Source organism: Vitis riparia, chromosome 11 (genome assembly GCF_004353265.1).
Source record: "Vitis riparia cultivar Riparia Gloire de Montpellier isolate 1030 chromosome 11, EGFV_Vit.rip_1.0, whole genome shotgun sequence".
Lineage (NCBI taxonomy): Eukaryota > Viridiplantae > Streptophyta > Magnoliopsida > Vitales > Vitaceae > Vitis > Vitis riparia.
In genome coordinates, this window is record NC_048441.1 from 18,486,765 (window position 1) to 18,513,164 (window position 26,400).

Genomic DNA, 26,400 nt, shown 5'->3' on the forward strand with positions numbered 1-26,400 from the left:
TTTGTTACATTTTTTTTTATATTTATTAGTTTATTATTTTTGGCATAATATTTTATCAATAATTATAATATGACAAGTGCTTCTTCATCTAGTCCATGTGATGAAATATCATCAAACAAAAAATTTACTTCAAATATATGGAATTTTTTTTATAGAATAGAAATAATTTTAGAAAATAATAAAAAAGAAATAAAAGCAAAATGTAAAATTTGTAATAAATTTCTTACTGGTGGCTCAAATGCAGGCACAAGTCATTTAAAAAGACATCATGAAAATTGTAAAACTAAAAATAATGTAGATATTAGAAATTATATGCAATTAGGTAAAAATGAAAGTGGAAATTTAAAAACATTTTCTTATGATGAATCTAACTGTCGTGAAGAAATGATTGATTACATAATAAGAGCAGAACAACCTTTCAACATGATGGAAACTCATGATTTTGTAGGAACAATTCAACAAGGTATTAATCCTCAATTTAAAGGTTGGTCTGAAAATATAGTTAAAAGAGATATTATGAAAAAAATTTATACACAAAAAGAAATTAAAAAATTTTTTTTGCAAATTTTGAAGGAAATATTTGTTTAACATCTTATATTTAGACATCTTTAACTCACACTGGTTTTTTATGTATAACTGCTCACTACATTGATAATGAATGGAAATTAAATAAAAGAATAATTTCATTTAAATTAATAAATGCTCCACATAGTGGTAAAAATATAGCATCTTTAATAAATGATGAAATTATAGATTTAGGCATTCATGATAAAATATTGACAATAACATTAGATAATGCTGCTAATAATGATGCAGCAATACATAGACTAAAACTATATTGGCAAGTAAAAGAAGATCATGCTAAAATATTTCATGTGCGTTGTTGTGCACATATTTTAAATTTAATTGTAAATGATGGATTAAAAAATGTTGATAGTACATTGGAAAAAAATTAGAGGCATTGCATATGGTATTAATAGTTCTCAAGCAAAACATGAATTATTTTTTCATTGTTGCAAAATGTTGAATATGAAAAGAAAAAATATAAATTTGGATATGGCCATTAGATGGAATTCCACATATAAACTTTTACAAAATATTACAAAATATAGAAAAGTAGTCGAATTATATGAAATACAATTAATTAACAATAATTGTGAAGCAGATATTTATGCATTAAATGATTATGATTGGCATATTGCGGATCTTTTAAGAGATCTTTTTGAAATTTTTGTTACTTCAACAAACATTTTTTGTGGTATATATTATCCAACTTCAAATCGAGTTATTATGCAAATAACTAATATTTTTCTTGTATTTCAAAAATATTTAAGTTTTGAAATATTTAATGATACAATATTTGCAATGATAGAAAAATTTAGAAAATATTGGGGAGAAATACCTTTAATTTTTTATATTGCTTTAATTGTGGACCCTAGATTGAAATTTGAAGCTTTGGATGAATGGTTAAAAGTTATTTATTTTAATGACCAAATAAAAATTGAAGAAATTAAAAATGAAATAAATTCATTATTATATAATTTATATAACTATTATAAAGAAAAATATGGTAATGATATTAATACTATTAAATTACCACCTACATCTACAAACTTCTCATCTTTTTATAAAAAAGCTCTAGAAATGTTGAAAAGTCGAAAAAAGACAACAAATAGTTCTCCAAATAATACATCTGATTTAGATAAATATCTTAATACTGATACAATTTTATTCGAAGATCAAGAAGATTTTGATATTTTAATATGGTGGAAATCACATCAACACAAATATCCTGTGCTTTCTATAATTGCTCGTGATGTACTAACAATTCCTATGAGTACAGTTGCATCAGAAGCTGCTTTTAGTGCAGGTGGAAGAGTAGTTAGTAAAAAACGATGCAACTTAGCGCCAGATGTTATTAAAGCAGGGATATGTGTGAAAGATTGGGAAATAGCAGATAAAAGGATGTACGATTCCATTCGAGAAACAAAGATGCTTGCCGATATGGAATCTTTAAAATTATCAAGATCTTCATGGATGCATGATAGTTCGCCATCACCGCCAGAAAATAATGACTAAATGTATATTATATTTTTATTTTTATTTTTGTGGTTGAAAAATACAGATGATTGACAAATAAATAGGTGTCAACCTAGTTGGGATGTATTTATTTTGTAGTGATGTAAACTTTTCCCACATTTTCAAATGTAATTATACATTCAATGAATAAAATTTTGAAATGAATATTTTTCTTAATAATTTTTATTTTTGTAGTTTTTTTTTAAAGGACCGGGCCGGGCCTAAAATTAGGCCCGTGGCCCGGCCCGCCCAAAAACGGGCTCGGGCTGGGCGGGCTTGGGCCGGGCCTAAAGTGGGCCGCGGGCCGTGGGCTTTTTGGAGACCCTTAGTTTTGGATCAAAATGACCCATTTATTAAAAAAAAAAAATATAAGGTATAATCACTTTTTTAAACTTATGTTTAAATTGGTCTCTTTGGTGTCATATAAGCATTCATGTCATTAAAAAAATATATTTTTTAATTATTTTATTTAAAACCTCAATTGACAACTAAAGCTTCATTTTTGAACTGAAGTTGTAGTTGTCAACTGAGATTTCATTTTTAAACTAAAGCCTCAATTGGCAACTGAGGCTTCATTTTTGAACTAAAGCCGCAGTTGCCAATTAAAGTTTTAGTTAATTTTTTTTAAATTAAAAATTATTAAATTATAATTTATGATTGAAATTAAAAAATATACTTAAATAATAAATTATTTATATTTAAACTTAAGAATCTAATATTACTTCAACAAACATAAATTAATAAATAGAAAATATTATAAATGAATATTTTATTTATTAATAAATTAATAATCTTAAAATAATAAACTTATATAACATATAAATAATATATAAAATTTTATAATTGATTAATTTTAGATATTTAATTTTTTGTTTTTTAAGATATTAATTTATTTGTATTATGACAAATTTATCTTTATCGAAATAATAATATATTTTTAAGCCACAGTTGCTAACTGAGATTTCAATTATAGTTTTTTTTAATATCAAATTTAATTAAAAATTATTAAATTACAATTTATTATTGAAATAAAAAATATATACTTTAAACTATTATTTCGATAAAGATAAATTTATCTTAATACAAATAAATTAATATCTTAAAAAATAACAAAATAAATATCTTAAATTAATAAATTATACAATTTTATATATTATTTATATTTTATATAAGTTTATTATTTTAAGATTATTAATTTATTAATAAATAAAATATTCATTTATATTATCTTCTATTTATTAATTTATGTTTGTTGAAGTAATACTAGATTCTTAAGTTTAAATATAAATAATTTATTATTTAAATATATTTTTTAAATTTCAATCATAAACTGTAATTTAATAATTTTTAATTTAAAAAAATTAATTAAAGCCTCAGTTAAAAATTGCGGCTTTAGTTAAAAAATGAAGTCTCAGTTAGCAACTACGGTTTTAGTTAAAAAATGAAGCCTCAATTGCTAATTGAGGTTTTAGTTTAGAAATAAAGCCTCAATTGATAACTGCGACTTCAGTTCAAAAATGAAGTCTTAATTACCAACTGAGGCTTTAACTAAAATGATGAAAAAAAATATTTTTTAATTACATGATGCCTATATGGCACCAAAGAGGCCAATTTGAACATAAATTTTAAAAAGTGGTTAGATGTTATATTGTTTTTTAATAAATGGGCCATTTTGACCTAAAACTCACAACTATGTGAGGTTTATGAAAATAAAAAATGAAAAATGAAAAATGCAAATCTCCCAGTCCAATATATATCTTCATTCCAAAAAACGGTTAGAGGATTTAAGTTGAAGGAGAGCATTTTTTCCCTCCACAAAAATGATAATAATGATATGACCAAATCTACTCATACGTCCACTCGATTGGTTTGATTTGGTTGTTTGGTTTTAAATAGGAGGATTTTTTAATCCAATAAATCAGAGGATGACCGTTTTCTTCCCTTCAAGCAGTTGACGTGTAAAATTGATCGAAAAATCGATATTTCATCGATATTTCTCGGCGTGACTGAAATTCTGCTTGATGCTGTAGCAAGTGGCTTTGGTAGACGACGATATGTTCTTTTCAGCTAGACTTTTGTACAAGTAAACCAACCAGCCACAACAAAGCATGCTATAGATGGTGGGTTCACACGGCATTTTCCACAATAATAAAGAAGTGAGTTGACACGTGGCGGCATTCTTCCAATGACCTTCATATATCATCTCTTTTTCCTTTTTGTTTTTTCCCTCGGAGGTGAGGTTTATGAAAATATAAAATATAAAATATAACATGCAAATCTCCCAGTCCAATATATATCTTCATTCCAAAGACCAGTTGGAGGATTTAAGTTGAAGCTTTTTTTTTTTTTTTTTAGCTAAAATAAATAAATTATTTTTTATAAATATAAACAAAAATAAAATATAATTAGAAAAAATTACGTATTTTTTAATTAATTAATGAAAAAATTGTAATAAAAAAGGGAAATGAGTTTTAATTAATATATAGAAATAATTTATTTATTTAAATAATATGTTTGATTCATTGAAAGTTAAAGGGATAAATTTTAGGAGAATTAAAGAAAATAGAGAAGAAATGAGAAGAAAAAAATAAAAAATAAATTTAAAATTAATAAATAATTTTTATATTTTATTTTAAATTCAATTTTTTATTTAAAGTTTTTATATGAAAATCAAATAGCTTAAAATATATTAATTTTTTTATAAAATTTAATTATATTTAATTTTTTTTTATTTTCCATAGAAGCCGAATAGGAGAAATTTTCGTAGAAATCAAACATCATAAAATTATTTTATTTTTTTCTTCTTGATATTTTTCGAAAATCAAACAAAGAGTTTTTTTTTTTTCTACTTTTCCACTTAATTTTTTTCTTTTGTATTTATTTCAAAATACAACAAGGTTTCAACAACCTGGAGTTCTTTCTCGCAGAAACGAGATTCTAACAAGGTTTCATCTTCATCTGTGTAAAGGGTTTTCCTTGCTACTTGGGTGATGAGATGTTTCACTACTTCCCTCATGTTTTCTTCTAGGTGTCTCAGGTCAACTGCCTGGCAAAGTGCCACCATGTAAGTTGCAGACATGAGCTTTAGGATCTCCACTGCTTCAGCACTCGTCCTTGCAGAGATTAATCCCAGAGAATTCACATTTGTCATAAACTTGTTAGTGTTTACACGAAGAGATGATATTTGAATGAAATTTTGCAACAATATCATGATGAAACTTAAAATTTTACTACTCAGATATTGTTCCTTAAATTTCCTTTCCATTCTCCCTCTCGATCTAGCATCAGTCATATAGGCAATAGAAACAGGTGAAGTCATCCAAGTAGTTAAGAATTTTCAAAAGAGAAACAGTTAAAGTCGGCGGAAATACTTCAGAATATTCAACATTCTTTTCACCTAAAATTTTGGTGTCGATGGCTAGATGCTATAGTCTATAGATACTGACATGCTCCCACAGAAACAAACGAGTTACTTGAAAGGCGGCCACATTTTTCACCGATAATAAACAAGTGAGTTGATAGTGACATGCTCCCACAGAAACAAACGAGTTACTTGAAAGGCGGCCACGTTTTTGACCAATAATAAACAAGTGAGTTGATGGCGGCATTTTTCCATAGCGTGATTGACTAGAAGATTTCCAGAGTCAACTAACTAATAGTACATTTTGTCATTTTCTTTTTCTATTATCTTTGAATTAAAACAAGTGTAATTCAGATAAATATTTATCCTCCCATTTTTATATTACACATCCAATAAATTTTCTTACAGCAAAATTACTTTACCTTAATCTGTGATTCACTAGAAAAAATAATTCTTTTTCTATTTTTTATTTAAATAAATTTACCCATTGAAATAATAAAATTATCATTTTTTTTCATTAAGTGGATTAAAATTATTCTTTTTAAAAAAATAGATATTTTCAGCTACAAAACTATTCTCCACGATTATTTACAATATTCTCTTTCAAAATTATAAAATATTTAAACTAATCTTCAGATTGGTATTATTTGATAAAATTAACTTTCTTTTAGACTTATTTAAAAAAAAGTACCCTTAGAAGAATTCTTTGTACTCTTTAGAGAAAATATTTTTCCCAATTAAGATTATTTTGATCCCATTAAAATAAATCCGATTAGCAATACCTAACACACTAACTATCCCAACACTCATTCAATATTCCATATATACAAACAATAATATCATGAACTATTTTTGTAGCGAAGAAATAAATAAATAATCTCTTTAATAGCTTAAAATATTTGGAGACTTTTTGAATGAAATTTAATTGTTTTAAAATCATAAAATTGTAAAGTAAAAAAGTAATAAATATAAAAGAAAATAAATAATAATGAGATGAGGTAAAAAAATAAAAATAAAAATAAAAAAATCTGGAAAGGAAGGGAGGAGAGGGATGGCCAAAGATGGGAAGAAGGTGGGTGGGTGGAAGGGTTCTGCCACGGTGTTGCTAGGAAAGGGGACTTTCCAACGGGGAAGAGGCGGCTTTCGAGAAGCGCAACAGGCGCAACAGGAGGGGTTGTTGAAAAAAAAAAAAACAGGCTAATCAAACTGTTTCCTCCGATTTCCGAATAAAATATTTTCAGCTTGCTTTTATATAAATGTTGAATTCTTATTAATTTATTTGGTAGGCTAAGAAAATAAGATGAACTCGTAACTAACTGATATGAAATAATTAAATATCCTCAAGCCGTCGTCTCTGTGGAAAAATATCCCCCTTGGTTGCCTCTATATATGATTTAATGCTAAAATCTGGCAATCAAGGAAGGGAGACCGAGAGGAAAAATGGAAAGGTATGAGAAAATAGCAAAAGATGAGGAGAGCGTAGAGGGGAGAGAGAGAAGGCTGTATGAAGCATCAGTAACCGGAAGTGTGAATTCCTTGAAGCGGTTGATCGCAAAAGACCCACTCACTCTTGCTCGAGCTGCAGTCACATGCTTTAATGAGACTCCACTCCACGTAGCCGCCATGCTCGGTCACCTCGACTTCGCAAGCTATCTTCTTACTCACAAACCAGACATGACCAGGGCGCTGGATTTGCGGGGGCGTTCACCTCTACACTTGGCTTCTGCCAATGGCTATGTTGAGATGGTTAACATACTGCTGTCCTCCAATCCTGACGCTTGTCTCATCCGTGATGAAGATGGAAGAACGCCCCTCCATCTGGCGGTAATGAAAGGCGAAGTTGAGGTCACAAGGATGCTGGTTGGGGCCCGACCACAAGTGACTCGGTACAAATTGGATCAAGGCGAGACCATTCTGCATTCCGCTGTGAAACAAAACCGTTTAGGAGCGCTGAAGCTGTTAGTTGAATTGGCAGGAGAGGTGGAGTTTGTGAATTCCAAAGATGATTATGGCAACACCGTTTTACATACCGCTACAGCCTTGAAACAGTTTGAGGTAAAAATCTTACATTCTTAGATTCGCAGTGAAGATAACACAAAGAAGATTGATTACAAATTTAAAGTTTGGGGATTGTTTTTAAAAGCAGTTTTTCATATAAGAGTTCTTTCAAAACTTGTTAAGAAAAGTACAGATATTTGCTAATAACATATTTTAATTATTTGGAATTATTTTCAAAAATAATTTTACAAATATCAAAACAAATATTTGAGCCATCGTGAGACATGGAGTGGATAGACTTAACTTTTTTGTTTGGTCTATTGGGCATCAAACTGGTTGACTCACCGATCTAATTGCCAAACTTTTTCAATGGTTTTTTTTATTTTTTATTTTTTTTTATTTTTTATCATCATACTTCAATTTTGTTTTTCTTTTTACTCTCTGTTTTCTCACATAGAATTCATATTTTATTTTTTTCGTTTTTATTATCTCTTTTTTCTTTTTTCTTTTTTCTAATACTTTCTTTTAAATTTTCTATCGTTCAGAATGAGATAAAATACGTTTCTTTAATCATAAGTTGGTTAGAAATCTAAATAAGAATAATGCACATGCGTCATCAGATTTCAAATTTATGATAAAAGTTAAATTACTTTTTTCCATTTTTTATATTAAGACAAAATATCTAAAATAAAATTTAGCTTTAAAATACTAATTGTGCTAAAACAACTAAGCAGCAATTTGGTTCATAAATGCTTTTCAAATAAATCTATGCAGACAGCAAAATATCTGGTGGAGAGACCTGAAATGGAAGTAAATGCAGTGAATGGAAATGGCTTCACAGCCTTAGATATCATACAACATACGCCGAGGGACTTGAAAGGAATGGAAATTCGGGAATCTCTGGTTAAAGCTGGAGCTTTAAGTTCCAGAAACATACCTGCGTTACTAGGCAAAGGTCACCAATTGATGGGAGAAAGTGGTATAACCATGGTGATTGAGAACCCCCAATTATCTCCACCACCACCACCAGCAGTTGCAGTTCCCACAGAAGCAAAAACATCGACACCCTTGCGAGGCCGTGAGAAGAAAATACATGAAAATAAGAAAGAATGGACGATGAAGAAACGTGAGGCCTTGATGGTAGCTGCAACGTTGATCGCAGGAATGGCTTTCCAAGCTGCAATTAATCCTCCCGGTGGTGTTTGGGGTGAAGAAAAAGACGACGGTAATGGTAAGAAGATGTTAGCTGGAACCTCCATAATGGCCCACAACTATCCTGGAAGGTACCGACTGTTCATGGCATGCAACGCGGTGTCCTTCGTTACTTCGCTAAGCATAGTGTTTCTGGTTGTGAGTGGGGTACCTTTCGTGAAGAGAAGGATCTTGATGTGGCCTCTAATGATTATCATGTGGATAACATTAACATTCATGGCTTTCACCTACATGTTTTCTATACTGGCCATTGCACCCACAAATGATGATACCGAAGCCGCCAGGTCACTGGGACAGGTGATTGATATCAATTACGTGGTTGGGGTTTCATTGTTGGTGTGGTTCTCTCTGTTTGCCTTTGTTGTGTTGGTTCACATTATCCGCTTCCTCATATGGTGTGTGCGAAAAGTGGGAAAAGCTATCATATATTGCTTCATGATCAGGTAAGCGGCCAGCAATTGTTGCGAATAAGGGGCCCATTATTTACCGGTTTGTGTGTTGTTTCGTGTCCGAGTGTCCTGTCCCCTATGCACTGTGTGATGTCTCTTAATTATTGTTTGAAGGATATTTAGATTTTATAAGCTGAGAGAGGACCCCAAAAAAAAAAAATTATATTCCTCCCAACAAAGAGTTTGAATGAAAGATTAATACTACCCAATTTGACCTAATTTTCGTGTGTGTTGAATTCTTTTCTTACCTTGAGAAATGACTTCCAAGTTGTTGTGCTTTAAAATATTCATACATTCTTAAATATTTTTTCAACTAAATATAATGATGGAAATGTGTGTGTACATATAAGATCCAACGGCTGGGATACCCTGTTATACAGCAGTACTATAGTTTTTCCCCAGAGAGGGAGAGATTCAAATTCATCTATACGTGAAAATATAAAGAATATAAATTGCTTTTTCAACCTACAAGAGAAGCAAATTATATGCACAGGTTGTGAGTGCCAGAGAGCTCTTTTTTAAGAAAGTGGGTGAAATTTTTATATTTTATTTTAAATTCATTTTATTTATTTAAAGTTTTTACATAAAAATTAAATAACTTAAAATATATCAATTTTATAAAAAAAATTAATTATATTTATCTTTTATTTTATTTTTTCACAGAAGCCGAACATGAGAAATTTCCGTAGAAACAAAATATCATAAAATTATTTTATTTTATGTCAAGGTTATATGTGAAATATATAAGAAATTAAAGAAATATGAGAACTAAGCCGTATTGTTTCCTCTTCCTTTTCTTTTTCGAAAACATGATTGATGGCTCAAGTTAAGAAATGGAGCAAAAACAAAATGGGCTTTGAGTTTTTCTCTCCTAAGCCCAAGGCCCATTTTGTTTAGATAAAATTCTGGATTCTCTCATATTCAGTGTGATTTATCCATATTTTGGAAGTCATAATCATGTTTTTCGGAATTGGATTTTATTTAATCTGGAATCAAAATTCCAGTACAAAACAACAACAGAAACATACAAACAAAGATTCTAATTCTTATGGTCATGTTCCTAATTAATGCCTTTTCCTTCCTTCTACTCAGAGCCGGTCCCAATTCACTCTCCCATTCGAAGCTGAAGAAGGAGACCTCAGCTTCTCAAACCAACCCCAATACTCCGGATTAAACTGTGCCGGAGAAGACAATCCACTAGGCCTCGGCGTGAAAGGGCCCGCCGTGCGTCTCCAAAATGCCAAGCACTTCATCAGCACATCTCCCAACTTCCCATCATTGATCGCCTCATAAACCTTCTCTATATCCTCTCCGGGACTCACCTTGTTTTCACCACTAAGGAGCTTGGTTCCCACTTCTTTCCTCACAAATCCGTATATGGGGTAAGTCCTGCATTTCTTGATTCTGTTCGGTATTGGGAAATCTCCATTATCAAACCTTTCTCTTGCTTTCGATATCTCCTCAATCAGTCTCTCCTTCAGCTCCTCTTGAAATATGGGGATGCGCTTGAAAATGGAATAGCCTGCAGAGTCGGTGGATTTGGGGTCTTTGAGAGCTCTTTCAACTAGTACATCTCGGAGTTGAGGCAAAAAAGTGTATGAAGGATTAGTGGGATCGTCGATATAGGAGAAGACTGGCAAGTTTTCGACGACCTGCTGGAGTTCTTTCTCGCAGAAACGAGATTCTAGCAGCGTCCCATCTTCATCTGTGTAAAGGGTTTTTCTTGCTACTTGGGTGATGAGATGTTTCACTACTTCCCTCATGTTTTCTTCTAGGTGTCTCAGGTCAACTGCCTGGCAAAGTGCCACCATGTAAGTTGCAGACATGAGCTTTAGGATCTCCACTGCTTCAGCACTCTTCCTTGCAGAGATTAATCCCAGAGAATTCACATCCTGATTGTGTTGTTCAGCGCTCTGCACGTGTGTTGTGACCGGGTTCGCCAGGTATTGAAGCTCGGAGCAGTAGGCAGCCATGGCTATCTCAGCACCTTTGAAGCCATAGTCCAAGCTCGGGTTGGGGCCGCCACTCAAATTGGAAGGCAAACCACCATTATAATAGTCACAGACCAGTTCCGAGAATTGAGCAAACATGAGCTTCCCAATTGCTGCAATGGCAATCCGGAGATTGTCCATGGAAACACCAATAGGGGTCCCTTGGAAGTTCCCTCCATGAAGAGCAAGGTCCCGAGAGACATCGATCAAAGGGTTGTCGTTGACAGAATTGATTTCCCTCTCAATTGCATGTGTTGCCATGCGAATCACCTCAATCTGAGGCCCCAGCCACTGGGGAGAAGTTCTGAGCGCATACCGGTCTTGTTTAGGCTTCATCAACACATCCTTCTCTTGACGAAGCTTTGCTGCTTTCATGTAGTCACTTTCAACAAGAAGAAATTCCATTATAGCAGCTGATTCAATCTGGCCAGGATGGTGTTTCAGCTCATGAGTCAGTGGATCCGTAAACTCAGGCTTGCCATTCATCACTTCACAGAACAAGGCAGACAGAACCTCCGCAAGGAGCCCCAAGATGTTGGCATCAAAACAAACCGTTGCGGCCACCGCTGACCCAACAGCAGTCCCATTCACAAGAGCCAGACCTTCCTTCGCCTGCAGCTGAAAGGGAGCTTCAATTCCAGCTCTCTTCAGAGCTTCCATGGCCGTGATTTCTTCCCCCTCAGGCGTCACAACCTTGGAATTATGCCTCCCAGTTAATACTCCAGCAATATAAGATAAGGGCACAAGGTCCCCAGAAGCAGTGATGGTCCCCCTCAAAGGCAGTTTAGGGATCAAATTGAGGTTTATCAGCTTGGCCATGGCCTCAAGTATCTCCCACCGAATGCCCGAATACCCTTGCATCAAAGTATTCGCTCGAACAAGCATAGCAGCCTTGGAGAAACTCGCCGGTAGAGTCTCCTTCCCGATCACTCCAGCGTTGAGAAACCGAATCAGCTCGGTCTGAAGATCAGCGGTCTTGTTGGTCCGCCGATGGGAAGTGGCACCGAAGCCAGTAGTCACCCCGTACGTGTCCGTGCCCCGAGAGATGTTCTCAGCCACCCAATCAGCACTCCTCGTCACGCGGCCTCGGGCCGCCGCCTCATCGAGAGCGACCCTAACATGATCCCCACGTGCAAGAGCAGTGACCTGGGCCACTGTGAGAGCCGTGCCCTGAATATCCACAGTTTGCGCATGTGCAAACTGCGACACCATGGCGCACACCTCATCAAAATGACCACACTGTAGGGCCTCAGCAGCCTTCTTCCAGTGCGGTGGAGCCAGTACATGACGAGACTCCCCCAATATGCAGAAGGGGTTCTCTTCCTCTACAGGTAGAGGGAGAGTGGGAGGCCGAAAGCTCTGAAATGAAGGAGAAACACCATTGATAGACATAGACATTGAGTCCAAAAACAACTCTAGCGGAGAGAGGAGAGCTGGAGAGGTGTGTGTGGATTGCAGATGGGTTGATGGGTTGAATGGGATGAGTGGCATCTATTTATAGGCCAGGGTAAATGAGGGCTGCGAGACAACTTCCATGGTCTAGTCTTTGTGGAAAAGGAGAAAAGCAGGGGTTGTGGATAGAAAAGATTAGCTTCATTGAATGGAAGAAGGTCGGAAGCTACTTTTGCTATTTTAGCTTACAAAAAGGACATGTATTATTGAATGTAGGAGACTTGATGAAATCTATGTAGAATCCCATTAGATATTATTGGATATAAAAATGGTATTTTGGGTTAGTTATTTTTATAAAACTGTCAATTTTAAGATTTCCTGTGTGTCAAATTTTATGTTTGTAAACAACTAGCAGACATTAAGACTAAAATGATGGGCTTCATGTTACAAACCTTAAAAAGAAACCCTAAGGATTTTAGGTAATTGGTGGGTATAATATGTGAAAAGAATTCATAAATATATATTCATTTATGCATTTATTTTTCCCTTAAAAAAATCTCTACGATACCTTATTTACAGAGAAAAGTAACATATTTAAGAACAATTATTATAAAGAAATCCTAGTGATTATACCTGCATCCATTTGTCAAGCTTATTAAATTGTGAAAACAATAAGGAATTCTATTTATGGAATTCATATAGAATCTTTAAGTTAGTTTTGATTCTTGAAAAATACTAAAAAAAATGAATGAAAATATTAAGATTTTTTTTTTTTTTGTATTTAAATACTATAAATAAAAAATTCTGAAAAAAGAAAAAGAAATATTAAAAATTTTCTCTATTTTTCTTTAAAAAGATATGAAAAAAGTTCGAGAAAAATATATTCATTGACAATTTAACTTTCTGAAAAAAAAAATATTTTAAAGTTTTTTACTTCTTTTTTTTTTCCTCAGTCTTTTCTTTCTTTCAAACTATTAACAAAGCATAGCATTCATATAAGTTTACTGAAAAATTGGGCAAATTGCTGTGATGAAGAATCACTTTGAAAAAATAAAATAAAATAAAATAAAAAACCAAAATGCATATCTATGGAATCGATATTAAAATAAATCACTTTAAAAAAAATTTCCCTCAATTATGAAGCAGTATTTCATCAATGGTAAACTACTGAAAAATAAAAATATTTGTAAAACGTGGTATGAGACATGTTTTTTCCCAATTGATATTCCAAAGGTAGAGCATGGCATGAAGAACATGTTTGTAGCATGCCAGAGATGCGTCTCCATGACACCTTATTTTTTATTTTTTAATGGTCATAAGACTCATAACAACCACTGAATCGGATTTTTTAATTCTAAGCTTCCAAAGGATTTATAAACATGAATGCTTTACATGACTTGGACCTCCTTTTTCTTAGTGCATTGACTCGACCATTACCATCTACCAGACATCAGAAAAAGTAGCCACCATCAACCCCACTCTCTGCTTTTTTCCAGCTGACCAAAGAAAGTAATAAGTCCTTCACCGCATGTATAATACCCTACTAAACCATCTAATTATAATCAAAACCCCAATATGAGGGCTATCCAGAACACCATAACAACAATGATGCGTATACATGTGATAACAATAGAATTTGTTCTCAATCTGTGAGATTATGGAGTTGGGTTTTGGGTCAAATGTTGGGTGAACACCCTGCTGAATGTGGATTGGATCCAGTGTTTAATTCCTGCAACTGATTGAATTCCGTGGATTATCCGATGTTGGTTATGATGGATGCAATCAGCATCTCTCAAGGTCTATGTTATGGAAGGTTACTCGATTATTAAATAAATAAAAAAGAGACAATTTGGTAAACACCCATGACCCTTTTGGAGAAAGGGTAGTGTGAATGCATTCACCAAGAAGCATCCAGCTGAAAAAACGTGTCAAGAGACCTAGAGAGGGATCAGAAGTTTGGTTGTTGGGTGGGAACTGGAAACAGAACTATAGATTTTCTGCAAAAGTGGTATTCATACACCTATTTCCATTGTGCTTCCTATTGATTTTGTCAATGCAATGGCCTCAGGTTACCATTTCTAGATCATAAGATCATTCTAAATGCAGGCACTCTAGGGTATTTTGCCATCAGATCATAAGATCATCTCTGCTAACTATTACTTTGTTGTTTTCTAGAAGGTAGATTCTATAGGACTTTGATATTAAGCTATAGCCTACAAAGATCCCAGCTTCTACTTTCTTATCCAATTTGTCTCTCTTAACATGTGGAATATAAGAGAAACAAAGACAACCAACTGTTTTTAAATTTTGCAGCCTTGGTTTTTAGCCATACCATGCTTCAAATGGAGTCTTTTGTTGCAAAGCTTTTATTGGCAATCTATTCAGCAAAAAGACTGATGTATGTGTAGCCTCAGCCCAGAATTTCTTTGACAACCCTTTGTCATGCAGCAAACACCTTGTCATTTCCATAAGTGTTCTATTTTTCCTCTCAATGACTCCATTCTATTGAGGGGTATAAGGTGTTGTAAGTTGGTGCTCAATGCCTGCATCCTCACAAAATTTCTTAAATTTCTCCGAGGTGTATTCAGTTTCCATTATCAGACCTGATCACTTGCATTTTACATTTACTTTGATTTTCAGCCCAAGCTTTAAACCTCCAAAAGATGTCAGCAACTTCAGATTTAAATTTCATGAAATAAATCCAGCACATTCTTTTGTGATCATCAATGAAAGCAATATAGAACTTACTGCTATTCAGTGATGGTGTTCTCTGAGGTCCTCCCACGTCAATGTGTACTAACTGCAACTTTTGAGTAGCTCTCCAAGCCTTGTTTTGTGGGAAAGGAAGTCTTGTTTGTTTCCCGTACTGACAGGCTACACATGTAGAAGGCTTCACCTCTAATTCAAGCAAGCCTTCTCCAAGATCGTTCTTCTTCATAAAGAGAAGGGTGGTATGATGAAAGTGCCCCAAAGGCTTATGCCAAAGCATTGTATTGCTTTCTTCTTTGTGAATTGCAGCCTGCTCTTCTTGCATCAAATCCAAGGCAAAGCTTTTGTATTTCATTTGGACTATAGATACCTCTCTGCCTTGTGCATCAACAATCATGCAATGATTGTCCTCAAACAACACCTTATAGTCTTTTTCCAACAGTTGACCAACACTCAACAAATTTTGATTAATCTCAGGAACATATAAGACATTAGAGATTAATTTCAAACATGTGTGGCCTTCAATTGCCACTGTTCCCTTGCCTTTTATTGCAAGATATGCTCCATTTCCAATTCTAACTTTTGAAGTAACGGTTTTTTCAAGTTCCTTAAAGGGCCCTTGATCATAAGTCATATGGTTTGTACAACCACTGTCTATAAGCCAAGTTTCTGGGGAGCTGCTAGTGGCAAAGCATGATACCACAAACAGTTGTTCATCTTGAAGTTCTTCCACAGCAGTCTTGACTTCTCTTTGTTGCTGTTGAGATTTGCATATCCTTTCCACATGCCCTAGCTTACCACACTTGTGACATCTTACATCCAGCCTCCACCAACACCTTTTTTGTGGATGATTGGATTTTTTACAATAAGGACATGGTGGAAACTTTTGAGTGTTGTTGCTGTTGTTATTGTTGCTTTGCATCTCTTTCTTGTACTAAGATATGGCCTAAAATGCACCCTCCACATATCCTTCTTGTCTCATAGGCCTCCTTTGTTCTTGAGTCTGTAATGCATTCAACACCTCTGCCAAGGTGATACTTGACACATCTTTTGAGTTTTCTAGAGATGATATTGTAGTCTTAAACTTTTCAAGAACTGTTATAAAAATTTTCTGACTATTCTAGAATTAGAAAAGTCATACCAAGAAGTCTTACTTTGTTAACAATACTAAGAAGTCTATCTGAGTAATCCTTGATTGTTTCTGATTCTTTCATCCTTTGCATCTCAAATTCTCTAATCAGGTTCAACACTTGCATACCTTTGACTCGTTCATTTCCTTCATATTCCTTTTTCAGGAAGTTCCATATTTCATTTGTTGTCTTCAATGTCATGATTTTGGTGAAAATTGTAGATAAGATAGCTGCAAATAGACTAGCTTTTGCCTTTGATTTCCTTTGCCTCCTCTCATTGTGTAGTTTTATTTGAGTCATAGTTGGATTGTCGGACAAGGGAGGAACTCCATATTCCTCACTAACAGCTTCCCACAAATCACTAGCATCAAGGTAGGCTTCCATACGGACAACCCACACTTGATAATTTATTCCATCAAACTCTGGAGGTGCCAGTGCATTCAGTGAAACTTCTGAGGTTATTCTGGATATTGTTTGTAGGATTTTTAGGCTCACTCACCTCACAAGTTACTCAAGAACTTGGCTCTGATACCAGTTTGTGGGTTTTGATAGAAACAAAGTGTAGAAACTCTCAGAAAGCAACAAAATGTTGAGGAAATTGAAGTGATATATATTTTATTAAGCTTCAAAGTACTTATTTATACAGCTAGCTTAAAACAGAAAGACATAAAAAAATAGCAACAAACTTGCTACCTATAGATACTTCCTAAAGAATAGAAACAAACCAACAAATACTTCCTAAGGAATAGGTAAATCTTCCATATGACTAACTTATTTGACTACTTCCACTTCAATCTACTCAGCTCCATGTCAGCAGCTCCTAGGACATGTCATTCAACATTATGATGGATGCAATCAGCATCCAAAGATTTGGATTCCCATGGAGAGTCTCAAGGTCTATGTTATGGAAGGTTACTCGATTATTAAATAAATAAATAAGAGACAATTTGGTAAACACCCATGACCCTTTCGAAGAAAGGGTAGTGTGAATGCATTCACCAAGAAGCATCCAGCTGACAAAACGTGTCAAGAGACCTAGATAGGGATCAGAAGTTTGGTTGTTGGGTGGGAACTGGAAACAGAACTACAGATTTTCTGCAAAAGTGGTATTCATACACCTATTTCCATTGTGCTTCCTATTGATTTTGTCAATGCAATGGCCTCAGTTTACCATTTCTAGATCATAAGATCATTCTAAATGCAGGCACTCTAGGGTATTTTTCCATCAAATCCAATAAAACGAAAGTAAAAATGCGGAAGACTTCATATCTGTGAACAGAACGGAGGACGATAAACAATGCCTACCACACCTAAGGTACAGATGTTTTTCTGTAGAGAAGAAACTAATATATATTCCAATTCAGAATAGAAAAGAACATGTTTCACGACCCGCAGACTAGAGTACATCCAAATAACAACATTCCTAAGACCATAGTATTCAATACATCTACCGTGACAAAAGAGCAAGAAAGAGAAAATCTGAACAACTAAACAGTTAGTTGAGTTCAACACAGGAATTACAGAAGGTGAGAATTTGCCCACCTCAAATGGGATATATCAAGGCATTGCTCTCTTGTTGCTGCATGAGGGTCACTTGTACTGTTTGATGTGCTCAGCCCTCGCAGGGGTGATCTTCACACACTTCCGTGGAACCATTTCTCACATATGTCGCAGCATATCCAGAACTCATCTGAAGCATAGTTCTCTCCACAAGCACCACACAAGGTATCCCCATGCTCCTCCTCATCTACCTCATCCAAACCTTCTTCCTCATCCTTTGGCTGCCCAACCTTTGAATATTTAGCTGATTCAGATCCTCTCTGTTTTGTTTCCAGAATGGATACAGTAATGTGACAGCAACATGTAAACAAAGTGAGGGCAGGCATAATCCAGACAGGGCAAAGTAAAAATATTATTTGTGTTTTTGCTACATACATTAATAAGGAAAGATATCATCGATTTCATAGTCATGTCAGGCTATGATAGTCGAGCTAATAATTGACATTCAAATATCTAAATTGAAGCCCATATATGAATTAGTCATAAAAGTGAGTTACCATAAGTGGACACCTTACTAGTTCAATTATCCCCAGCTGTGAACATGTCAAGACAATATTTGACACTAGATAACTAATACTCCTCATTCATTTATCATTTATCAGTCCCAAACTGACCTCAAAGCACAATTCTCCCAAAAAAACTTACCACTTTTGATTTTGACTTGGATTTGTTGCTGCTATGGTTTGAAACTGATGACTTCTCCTTCACTTGTTTCTTTGCAGCTCCGGTCACAACCTCAAATATTGTAGGAAGATCATTAATCATATTGAAAAGGCGTTTCCTAAATTAATATTGTTGGAAGAAAATGTAGAGGTTGTGCTACAGAATCTAATTGAGACTTCTTGATCACCAGGGCTATCTGACAGGTACGATATTTCTGGCACTTAAAGCTCCAGCTTTTGAAAGTGACTCTCGGATTTCCATGGATTTCAAGTCTCTTGGTATATGTTCAATGACATCTAAAGCTGTCAAACCACTTCCATTCACTGCATCGACTTCCACCATATTTCCATTGAGCAGATACCTTAGAGTCTGCACAGATTGATCAATATATAGTAGTCTAGTTAATTAGATTGAGAATGAATATGGTGATGTTACCTTCACTACACAAATTGGTATATATAAGAGCCTAAAGAATTGACGAAAATTTTACCTCCAACTGCTTCAAGGTTGTAGCAGTAAGCAAAACAGTGTTGCCATAATCATCACTGGCATTGATGAACTCAGCCTTCCTTACTGATTCAACTAACATCTTCAGGGCTCCTAAACGATTATGTCTCACACTAGAATGCAGAATGGTCTCCCCGTGATCCAATTTGTGCCCAGTGACTTCTGGTCGGGCCCTAACCAACTCCCTTGTGACCTCAACGTGGCCCTTCATCACCGCCAGATGAAGGGGTGTTCTTCCATCCTCATCGTAGATGAGGCATTTATTGGAATTCAATGACAGCAACATGTTAACAATCTCAATATGGCCATTGGCAGAGGCCAAGTGCAAAGGTGAAGGCCCCTGCAAGTCTATCGCCATGGCCATGTCTGGTTTGTGAGAAGCAAGTGCTTTTGCAAAGTCAAGGTGACCAAGCATGGCGGCTATGTGGAGTGGAGTCTCATCAAAGCAAGTGACTGAAGCTCGGGCTAGAGTGAGTGGATCTTCCGCCATCAACTGCTTCAAGGAATTCACGCTTCCATCCACAGATGCTTCGTACAACCTTTTCTCTCTTCCCCGTGCACTCTGATTATAAACTTCCTCATTTTTTCTCATTAGATGTTGTTCCTCAAATTTCCTGTCCATTCTCCCTCTCACCCTTCCATCCTCCCTCTCAATCTAGCATCAATCATACAGGCAATCATTGGTAAGAGAAACAGGTGAAGTTCGGGGAAGTACTTGGGAATTTTCAACATTCTTTTCACGTAGACTTCTGTACAAGCAAATCCACATAAATAAGTAAGTGATTTGATAGACGACGCATTTTTCCACAGCGTGATTGACTTAAAAGATTTCCACAGTGACCCAATTTACAACTTCACATATTAACCACAACTACTTTAACTGACTAATAGTGCATTTTCTTAATAAGTGATTCATTAGAAAAATTAATTTCTTTTCTATTTTTTATTTAAATAAATTTACACACTCAAATAATAATTTTCCTTTCATTTTTATTTTTTTCATTAAGTGGATTAAAATTATTCTTTTTTTATATATATAAAAAAAATTAAAAAACTTTCATCTACAAAATTATCCTCCACAATTATTTAAAATATTCTCTTACAAAATCGAAGTTAATATATTATTTGATGTTGTTATAAAATATTTAAATTTCTTTTTGACTTATTTAATAAAAAGGACCCTTAGAAAAAGTCTTCCTATAGTTTACCCGATAATATTTCTCCCATGCAGATTAAGATTAGTTTGATTCCATTAAAACAAATCCAGTTAGTAATACCTAATATGTTAATTACTAGCTATCTCAAAACTCATTCAATTTTCCATATAAATAATAATATTATGGGCTACTTTGTAGCAAAGAAATAAAAAAATTATCTCTTTAACAACTTAAAAATTGGTGGACTTTTGACTCCCACAAAATTCCAAATCCTTACCAATTCATTGCAAGACCAAAGCAGTGTATATAGATATTGTCTATGAAGCACATTTGTCATAAATCAGTTTAATAGTTTTTATACCAAGAGATGATATTTGAATGAAATTTTGCTACAATATCCAGATGAAACTTAAATCTCAGCGCCTTTGAACGAAATTAGACATCTTACCAACCCAAATTTAATTTCCTATGATAATTCTACTTTAGTCCAAATCATAGATGGTGTTTTTTTTATTAGGCAAATAAATTTCAAATTAAATAAGACTTTATGCATTGAATTCATTAATAAGTTTAATAATTTTTTAAAATTCAAATAATGATAAAATCAATACAAAAAATTTATGGACAAAATTTGGTTCATAATGACTATTATATTTTTACACATAATTATATTTTTATAATTTTTTTTATTAAAAAAATGAACTTTAAATCAAGTGACACTTTGTATTAAATTTATTAATAAGTTTAAAAATTTAAAAATGATTTGGAACTCAAAAAATAGATCTAATCATTAAAAAAACAATAAATTAAAATTGATATATTATGAGTCATAACTTTAGAATTTCTCATATATATATATATATATATATATATATATATATATATATATATATATATATATATATATACAAATATATTTTTTGAATTTAGATAAATAAATTAGAAATTAAGTAATATATAATTAATAATTTAAATTCTATAATGAATTTAAAAATTTTAAAAATAATTTTGAATTTAAAAAACGATGTAATAAATTAAAATATTTTACAATATTATGTTTGTAACTCAATACTTAATGTATACATAAAATGAAAAATTTGACTATTCAGATGTTAATAAAGGTAAACTTTATTAATTATTCAGTTTAAATAAAATAATATTAAAAACTATTATTATTATTATTCATTTTTAACCAAAGAAATTTAAGAAAATATTAATATTTTTATATTTCTAACATATATTAAAATAATATTTTTTTTAACAAAAATATAATTTATGATTTTATTATAATATTATTATTCATTTTTAACTAAAAATATATATTTTTAATTTATTTATAATTAAAAAACTATTCCATTTTTAATAAGACTTGGATTAAATTCAATATATATTATATCAATTGAACCGCAGTAAATAAGTGATTTGATTGGCGGCGACTTTTTTCCATTGCGTAATTGACTTGAAGCTTTCAGGCCAATCACAGCATCAACAACATCACATATGTTTGCCAGAGACCCAACAATAAGTTGCCTCTATGATTAATGCTAAAATCTGGCAATCAAGGAAGGGAGACTGGGAGAGGAAAAATGCAAAGGAAATATGAGAAAATAGCAACAGAGGAGAGCGTAGAGGGAAGAGAGAGAAGGCTGTATGAAGCATCCGTAACCGGAAGTGTGAATTCCTTGAAGCGGTTGATGGCAAAAGACCCACTCACTCTTGCTCGAGCTGCAGTCACATGCTTTAATGAGACTCCACTCCACGTAGCCGCCATGCTCGGTTACCTCGACTTCGCAAGCTATCTTCTTACTCACAAACCAGACATGACCGTGGCGCTGGATTTGCGGGGGCGTTCGCCTCTACACTTGGCTTCTGCCAATGGCTGTGTTGAGATGGTTAACATACTGCTGTCCGCCAATCCTGACGCTTGTCTCATTCCTGATGAGGATGGAAGAACGCCCCTCCATCTGGCAGTAATGAAAGGCGAAGTTGAGGTCACAAGGATGCTGGTTGGGGCCCGACCACAAGTGACTCGGTACCAATTGGATCAAGGCGAGACCATTCTGCATTCCGCTGTGAAACAAAACCGTTTAGGAGCGCTGAAGTTGTTAGTTGAATTGGCAGGAGAGGTGGAGTTTGTGAATTCCAAAGATGATTATGGCAACACCGTTTTACATACCGCCACAGCCTTGAAACAGTATGAGGTAAAAATATATCCATTCTTAGATTCGCAGCGAAGATAACACAAAGAAGATCGATAACAAATTTAAAGTTTGGGGATTGTTTTTAAAAGCAGTTTTTCATATAAGAGTTTTTTCAAAACTAGTTAAGAAAACAGATATTTGCTAATAACATATTTTAATTATTTGGAATTATTTTCATAAATAATTCTACAAATATCAAGACAAATATTTGAGCCATCATGAGACATGGAGTGGATAGACTTAACTTTTTGGTTTGGTCTAGTGAGCATTAAACTGGTTGACTCACCAATCTAATTGCCGAACTTTTTCAATGGTTTTATTTTTTTTTTATCATACTTCAATTTTTTTTGTTCCTTTTTACTCTCTATTTTTTGACATAGAATTCAAATTTTATTTATTTTTTTTTTTCATTTTTATTATTATTTTTTTTCTTTTTTTAGTACTTTCTTTTAAATTTTCGACCATTCAGAATGAAATGAGATAGGATACGTTTGTTTCTTTAATCATAAGTCAGTTAGAAATCTAAATAAGAATGATCGCACATGTGTCATTAGATTTCAAATTTATGATAAAAGTTAAATTACTTTTTTCCATTTTTGTATTAAGACAAAATATCTAAAATAAAATTTAGCTTTAAAATACTAATTGTGCTAAGACAACTAAGCAGAAATTTGGTTCATAAATGCTTTTCAAATAAATCTATGCAGATAGCAAAATATCTGGTGGAGAGACCTGAAATGGAAGTAAATGCATGGAAATGGCTTCACAGCCTTAGATATCATACAACATATGCCGAGAAACTTGAAAGGTATGGAGATCCGAGAATCTCTAGCTAAAGCTGGAGCTTTAAGTTCCAGAAACTTGCCTGCGTTACCAGGCATAGGTCACGAATTCATGGGAGAAAGTGGTATAACCATGGTGATTGAGAACCCCCAATTATCTCCACTACCACCACTACCAGCTGCAGTTCTCACAGAAGCAAAAGCACCGAGACCCTTGCAAGGCCGTGAGATGAAAATACGTGAAAATAAGAAAGAATGGACGATGAAGAAACGTGACGCCTTGATGGTAGCTGCAACGTTGATCGCAGGAATGGCTTTCCAAGCTGCAGTTAATCCTCCCGGTGGTGTTTGGGGTGAAGAAAAAGACGCCGGTAATGGTAAGAAGATGTTAGCTGGAACCTCCATAATGGCCCACAACTATCCTGAAGGGTACCGACTGTTCATGGCATGCAACGCGGTGTCATTCGTTGCTTCGCTAAGCATAGTCTTTCTGGCTGTGAGTGGGGTACCTTTCGTGAAGAGAAGGATCTTGATGTGGTTTCTAATGATTATCATGTGGATAACATTAACATTCATGGCTCTCACCTACATGTTTTCTATACTGGCCATTGCACCCACAAATGATGACACCGAAGCCATGTCACCCACAAATAGTGACACCGAAGCCATGTCACCCACAAATAATGACACCGAAGCCATGTTACTGGGACACAAGGTGCCTGATATCACTTACGTGGTTGGGGTTTCATTGTTGGTGTGGTTCTCTCTGCTTGCCTTTGTTGCGTTGGTTCATATCATCCGCTTCCTCATATGGTGTGTGTGTAAAGTGGGAAAAGCTATCATATATTGCTTCAGGATCAGGTAAGCGACAATCAATTGTTGTGAATAAGGGGCCCATTATTTACTGGTTTGTGTGTTGTGTTTCGTGTTTGTCCTGTCCCCTATGCACTGTGTGATGTCTTTGTAAATAAAAATAAATAAAATCATACACCATTGTTTATGGTAATAACCCTCTTAATTATTGTTTGAAGGATATATAAATTTTATAAACTGAGAGAGGACCCAAAAAAGAGTTTGTATGAAAGATTAATGCTACTCAATCTGACCTAATTTTCGTGTGTGTACACATGAGTCGAGGAACTCTGCAAATGTTGCATTCTCTTCTTACCCAATTTGTTGTGCTTTATAATATGACTAGAATATGATTGTATATTATAATTAAGTAAATAATATGCATTATTAATTGTTAACTAATCACCATCCAAGACCTAATCACCTTTTAATAAATAAATTTTATTTTTTCAAGTTATAGCATATCATCTTCTACATGAAATAAATATATTTTTCTCTAATATTACAATATTTTTTTTTATTTTACTATTTTAAAATATTCATACATTCTTAAATATTTTTTCAACTAAATATAGTGATGGAAATGTGTGTATATACACTACAAGAAATATATCTTATAGTCACAAAGTTTTAGTAGAGGTTTTAAAAAATTGCAATGAAAATTAATATATAGTTGCAGCCAAAGTATGTCATCATCTATATAGTTTGATGGCTCCCCCACTCTTATAGATGTCCCAGTACCCAACTACAAAGCATCTCGTTCAAGACATCTTCTCTAACTTTGAGACTTCAACAACCTAGCCAGCAGAGCATATTTGTCTCCGCTTTCTCTATGGTGTGATGTCCCAAGGCAATTTCTCTCTGATTTCTCACTACAAAAACCACACCTAATATCTTCCCAAGGTACAATTTCTTTCTAGTTTCTCTCTAATTTTTCTATGATTTAACTCTGATTTCCATTGCAAGTGCACACCAGATTTCTCTCTTATTTCTCACTTCTGAAAACCACAATTTCTCTCTAAGTTCCTATTGCATAATGAAAGAATTTTTCTCTGGAAAGTAGGATTTCTTTTCCTACATTTTTTCCTGAGGATTTTCGTTTGATTTTTCTTTGCATGACAGAGTATCTCATTCTATTTTATTTTGTGTGTTGCATATTTCTATAAATCTCTTCAATTGTTAGGTGTCCAATCCTAATTTGACTGGATTTCAACAAAGTTAGCTTCATTCATCTTTTTGTCTATTTGTACTGTTGCTCTTTCTTTGTTTCTTATGGAATTTGATTTTGCTTTGTATCATTCTTTGAGTTTCTGTAACTTTGGGAGCTCATATTACCAACTATCTAAAATTCATGATATTTGTTATTATGTTGGATGGATATTATTTCAAATTATGAAGGTTTTCTTCAGGCTAACTCTTTTGTTTGGAAATTTTGAAGGGCCATACATTGAATAGTTAATAACTTTTTAGGTTTTGTTAATGAAACATGAAGTAAACAATTTATTGTTGATAGAATACCAAAATTTTTCTGTGATATTGTCATAGGATAAAGTGTGAAGTAGAATTTGTCATAAAATCAATTTTTTTTGTAGTCATATGCCAGTTCTTTGTTTACTCGGTCGCCAATTCTGACTCAGATGGCATGGAAAATGAATATAGAACTAATAGTAGTAGAAAGGAAATAAAGGGAAAATTTACATGTGGAGAGAGGTGGGGAATAAAAGAGGTAAGCCTCTTCATGGATCTTTTGTTGCAAAGCTCCTGAATGACCTGTTTGGCATCCAAGCTCGAGGTGGGGGTGCTTATGCTGGTTCCTACAGTCACAGCTTGCTCAAGGGGCATGAGACTCGATCCTTGCATTCAGATCTGCCATCCAAAAGGTAAATATCCCATTTCCCCCTATGGTACTCAAAACTGTGGTGCACTTAGAATGTATGGTTTGATGCTAGTCACCAATATTTCCAGGTTTATTTCGGAATCAATCTCGGATGGACGAGAATTAGCTTCCCCTACTACATGTCAACTGAGGGGTTTGAGTTCATCCTAGCTGCACTAGAATTTAGAGCTACTTATTTCTATCTTAATCTCATTTTTACATAACTGCATTACTGTGTATTGCCACCTTGTCTGACCTCAAAACATGATTAAATGAGAGCAATCACTTTGTGACTATAGAGGGAACAGAGGACTGGAGACTCTGTGTACGCCAAGGTATCGTGCATAAACGACATGTTCACTAAGGACTCTGTGGCTTTCTTCACTGCTTCTCAGTCACTAATCTACAATGGTGCTCATGTCACCTATTATGGTTTCCTTAGGTTATTATTTTATTGATTGTTTTCGTCTTTTGAATATAA

The 26,400-nt window shown here is 33.9% G+C and overlaps 4 protein-coding genes and 1 pseudogene across 4 annotated transcripts; 2 read left to right on the plus strand and 3 right to left on the minus strand.

Annotated features, from left to right (window-relative positions):
* The first annotated feature begins 6,858 nt into the window (after positions 1 to 6,858).
* Positions 6,859 to 9,318, plus strand: LOC117925484 (ankyrin repeat-containing protein BDA1-like). The gene is made up of 2 exons (XM_034844501.1): positions 6,859 to 7,495; positions 8,213 to 9,318. Exons 1-2 carry the CDS (start codon positions 6,881 to 6,883, stop codon positions 9,095 to 9,097), a joined length of 1,500 nt encoding a protein of 499 aa, XP_034700392.1. The 5' UTR covers positions 6,859 to 6,880; the 3' UTR covers positions 9,098 to 9,318.
* Positions 9,319 to 10,063: 745 nt separating this feature from the next.
* On the minus strand, positions 10,064 to 12,547 carry LOC117925483 (phenylalanine ammonia-lyase-like). Its single transcript, XM_034844499.1, has one exon. It carries the CDS (start codon positions 12,486 to 12,488, stop codon positions 10,188 to 10,190), a length of 2,301 nt encoding a protein of 766 aa, XP_034700390.1. The 5' UTR covers positions 12,489 to 12,547; the 3' UTR covers positions 10,064 to 10,187.
* Positions 12,548 to 17,651: 5,104 nt separating this feature from the next.
* LOC117924827 lies at positions 17,652 to 18,661 on the minus strand (annotated as a pseudogene).
* Positions 18,662 to 19,067: 406 nt separating this feature from the next.
* LOC117924829 (ankyrin repeat-containing protein BDA1-like) lies at positions 19,068 to 19,796 on the minus strand (the record flags this gene model as incomplete). The annotated part of the gene is made up of 1 exon (XM_034843534.1): positions 19,068 to 19,796. A coding segment is annotated over exon 1 (606 nt), but the record flags the coding sequence as incomplete, so codon positions are not given.
* A 1,998-nt stretch (positions 19,797 to 21,794) lies between these two features.
* On the plus strand, positions 21,795 to 23,245 carry LOC117924830 (ankyrin repeat-containing protein BDA1-like). Its single transcript, XM_034843535.1, has 2 exons — positions 21,795 to 22,409; positions 23,117 to 23,245. The coding sequence occupies exons 1-2, from the start codon at positions 21,795 to 21,797 to the stop codon at positions 23,243 to 23,245; spliced, it is 744 nt and encodes a 247-aa protein (XP_034699426.1).
* The last annotated feature ends 3,155 nt before the right edge of the window (positions 23,246 to 26,400 follow it).

Coding starts and splice junctions, on each gene's coding strand:
- LOC117925484 (XM_034844501.1), top strand. CDS start 6,881: ATGGAAAGGTATGAGAAAATAGCAAAAGATGAGGAGAGCGTAGAGGGG. Junction 7,496..8,212: donor CAGCCTTGAAACAGTTTGAG/GTAAAAATCTTA, acceptor AAATCTATGCAG/ACAGCAAAATATCTGGTGGA.
- LOC117924830 (XM_034843535.1), top strand. CDS start 21,795: ATGCAAAGGAAATATGAGAAAATAGCAACAGAGGAGAGCGTAGAGGGA. Junction 22,410..23,116: donor CAGCCTTGAAACAGTATGAG/GTAAAAATATAT, acceptor AAATCTATGCAG/ATAGCAAAATATCTGGTGGA.
- LOC117925483 (XM_034844499.1), bottom strand. CDS start 12,488: ATGTCTATGTCTATCAATGGTGTTTCTCCTTCATTTCAGAGCTTTCGG.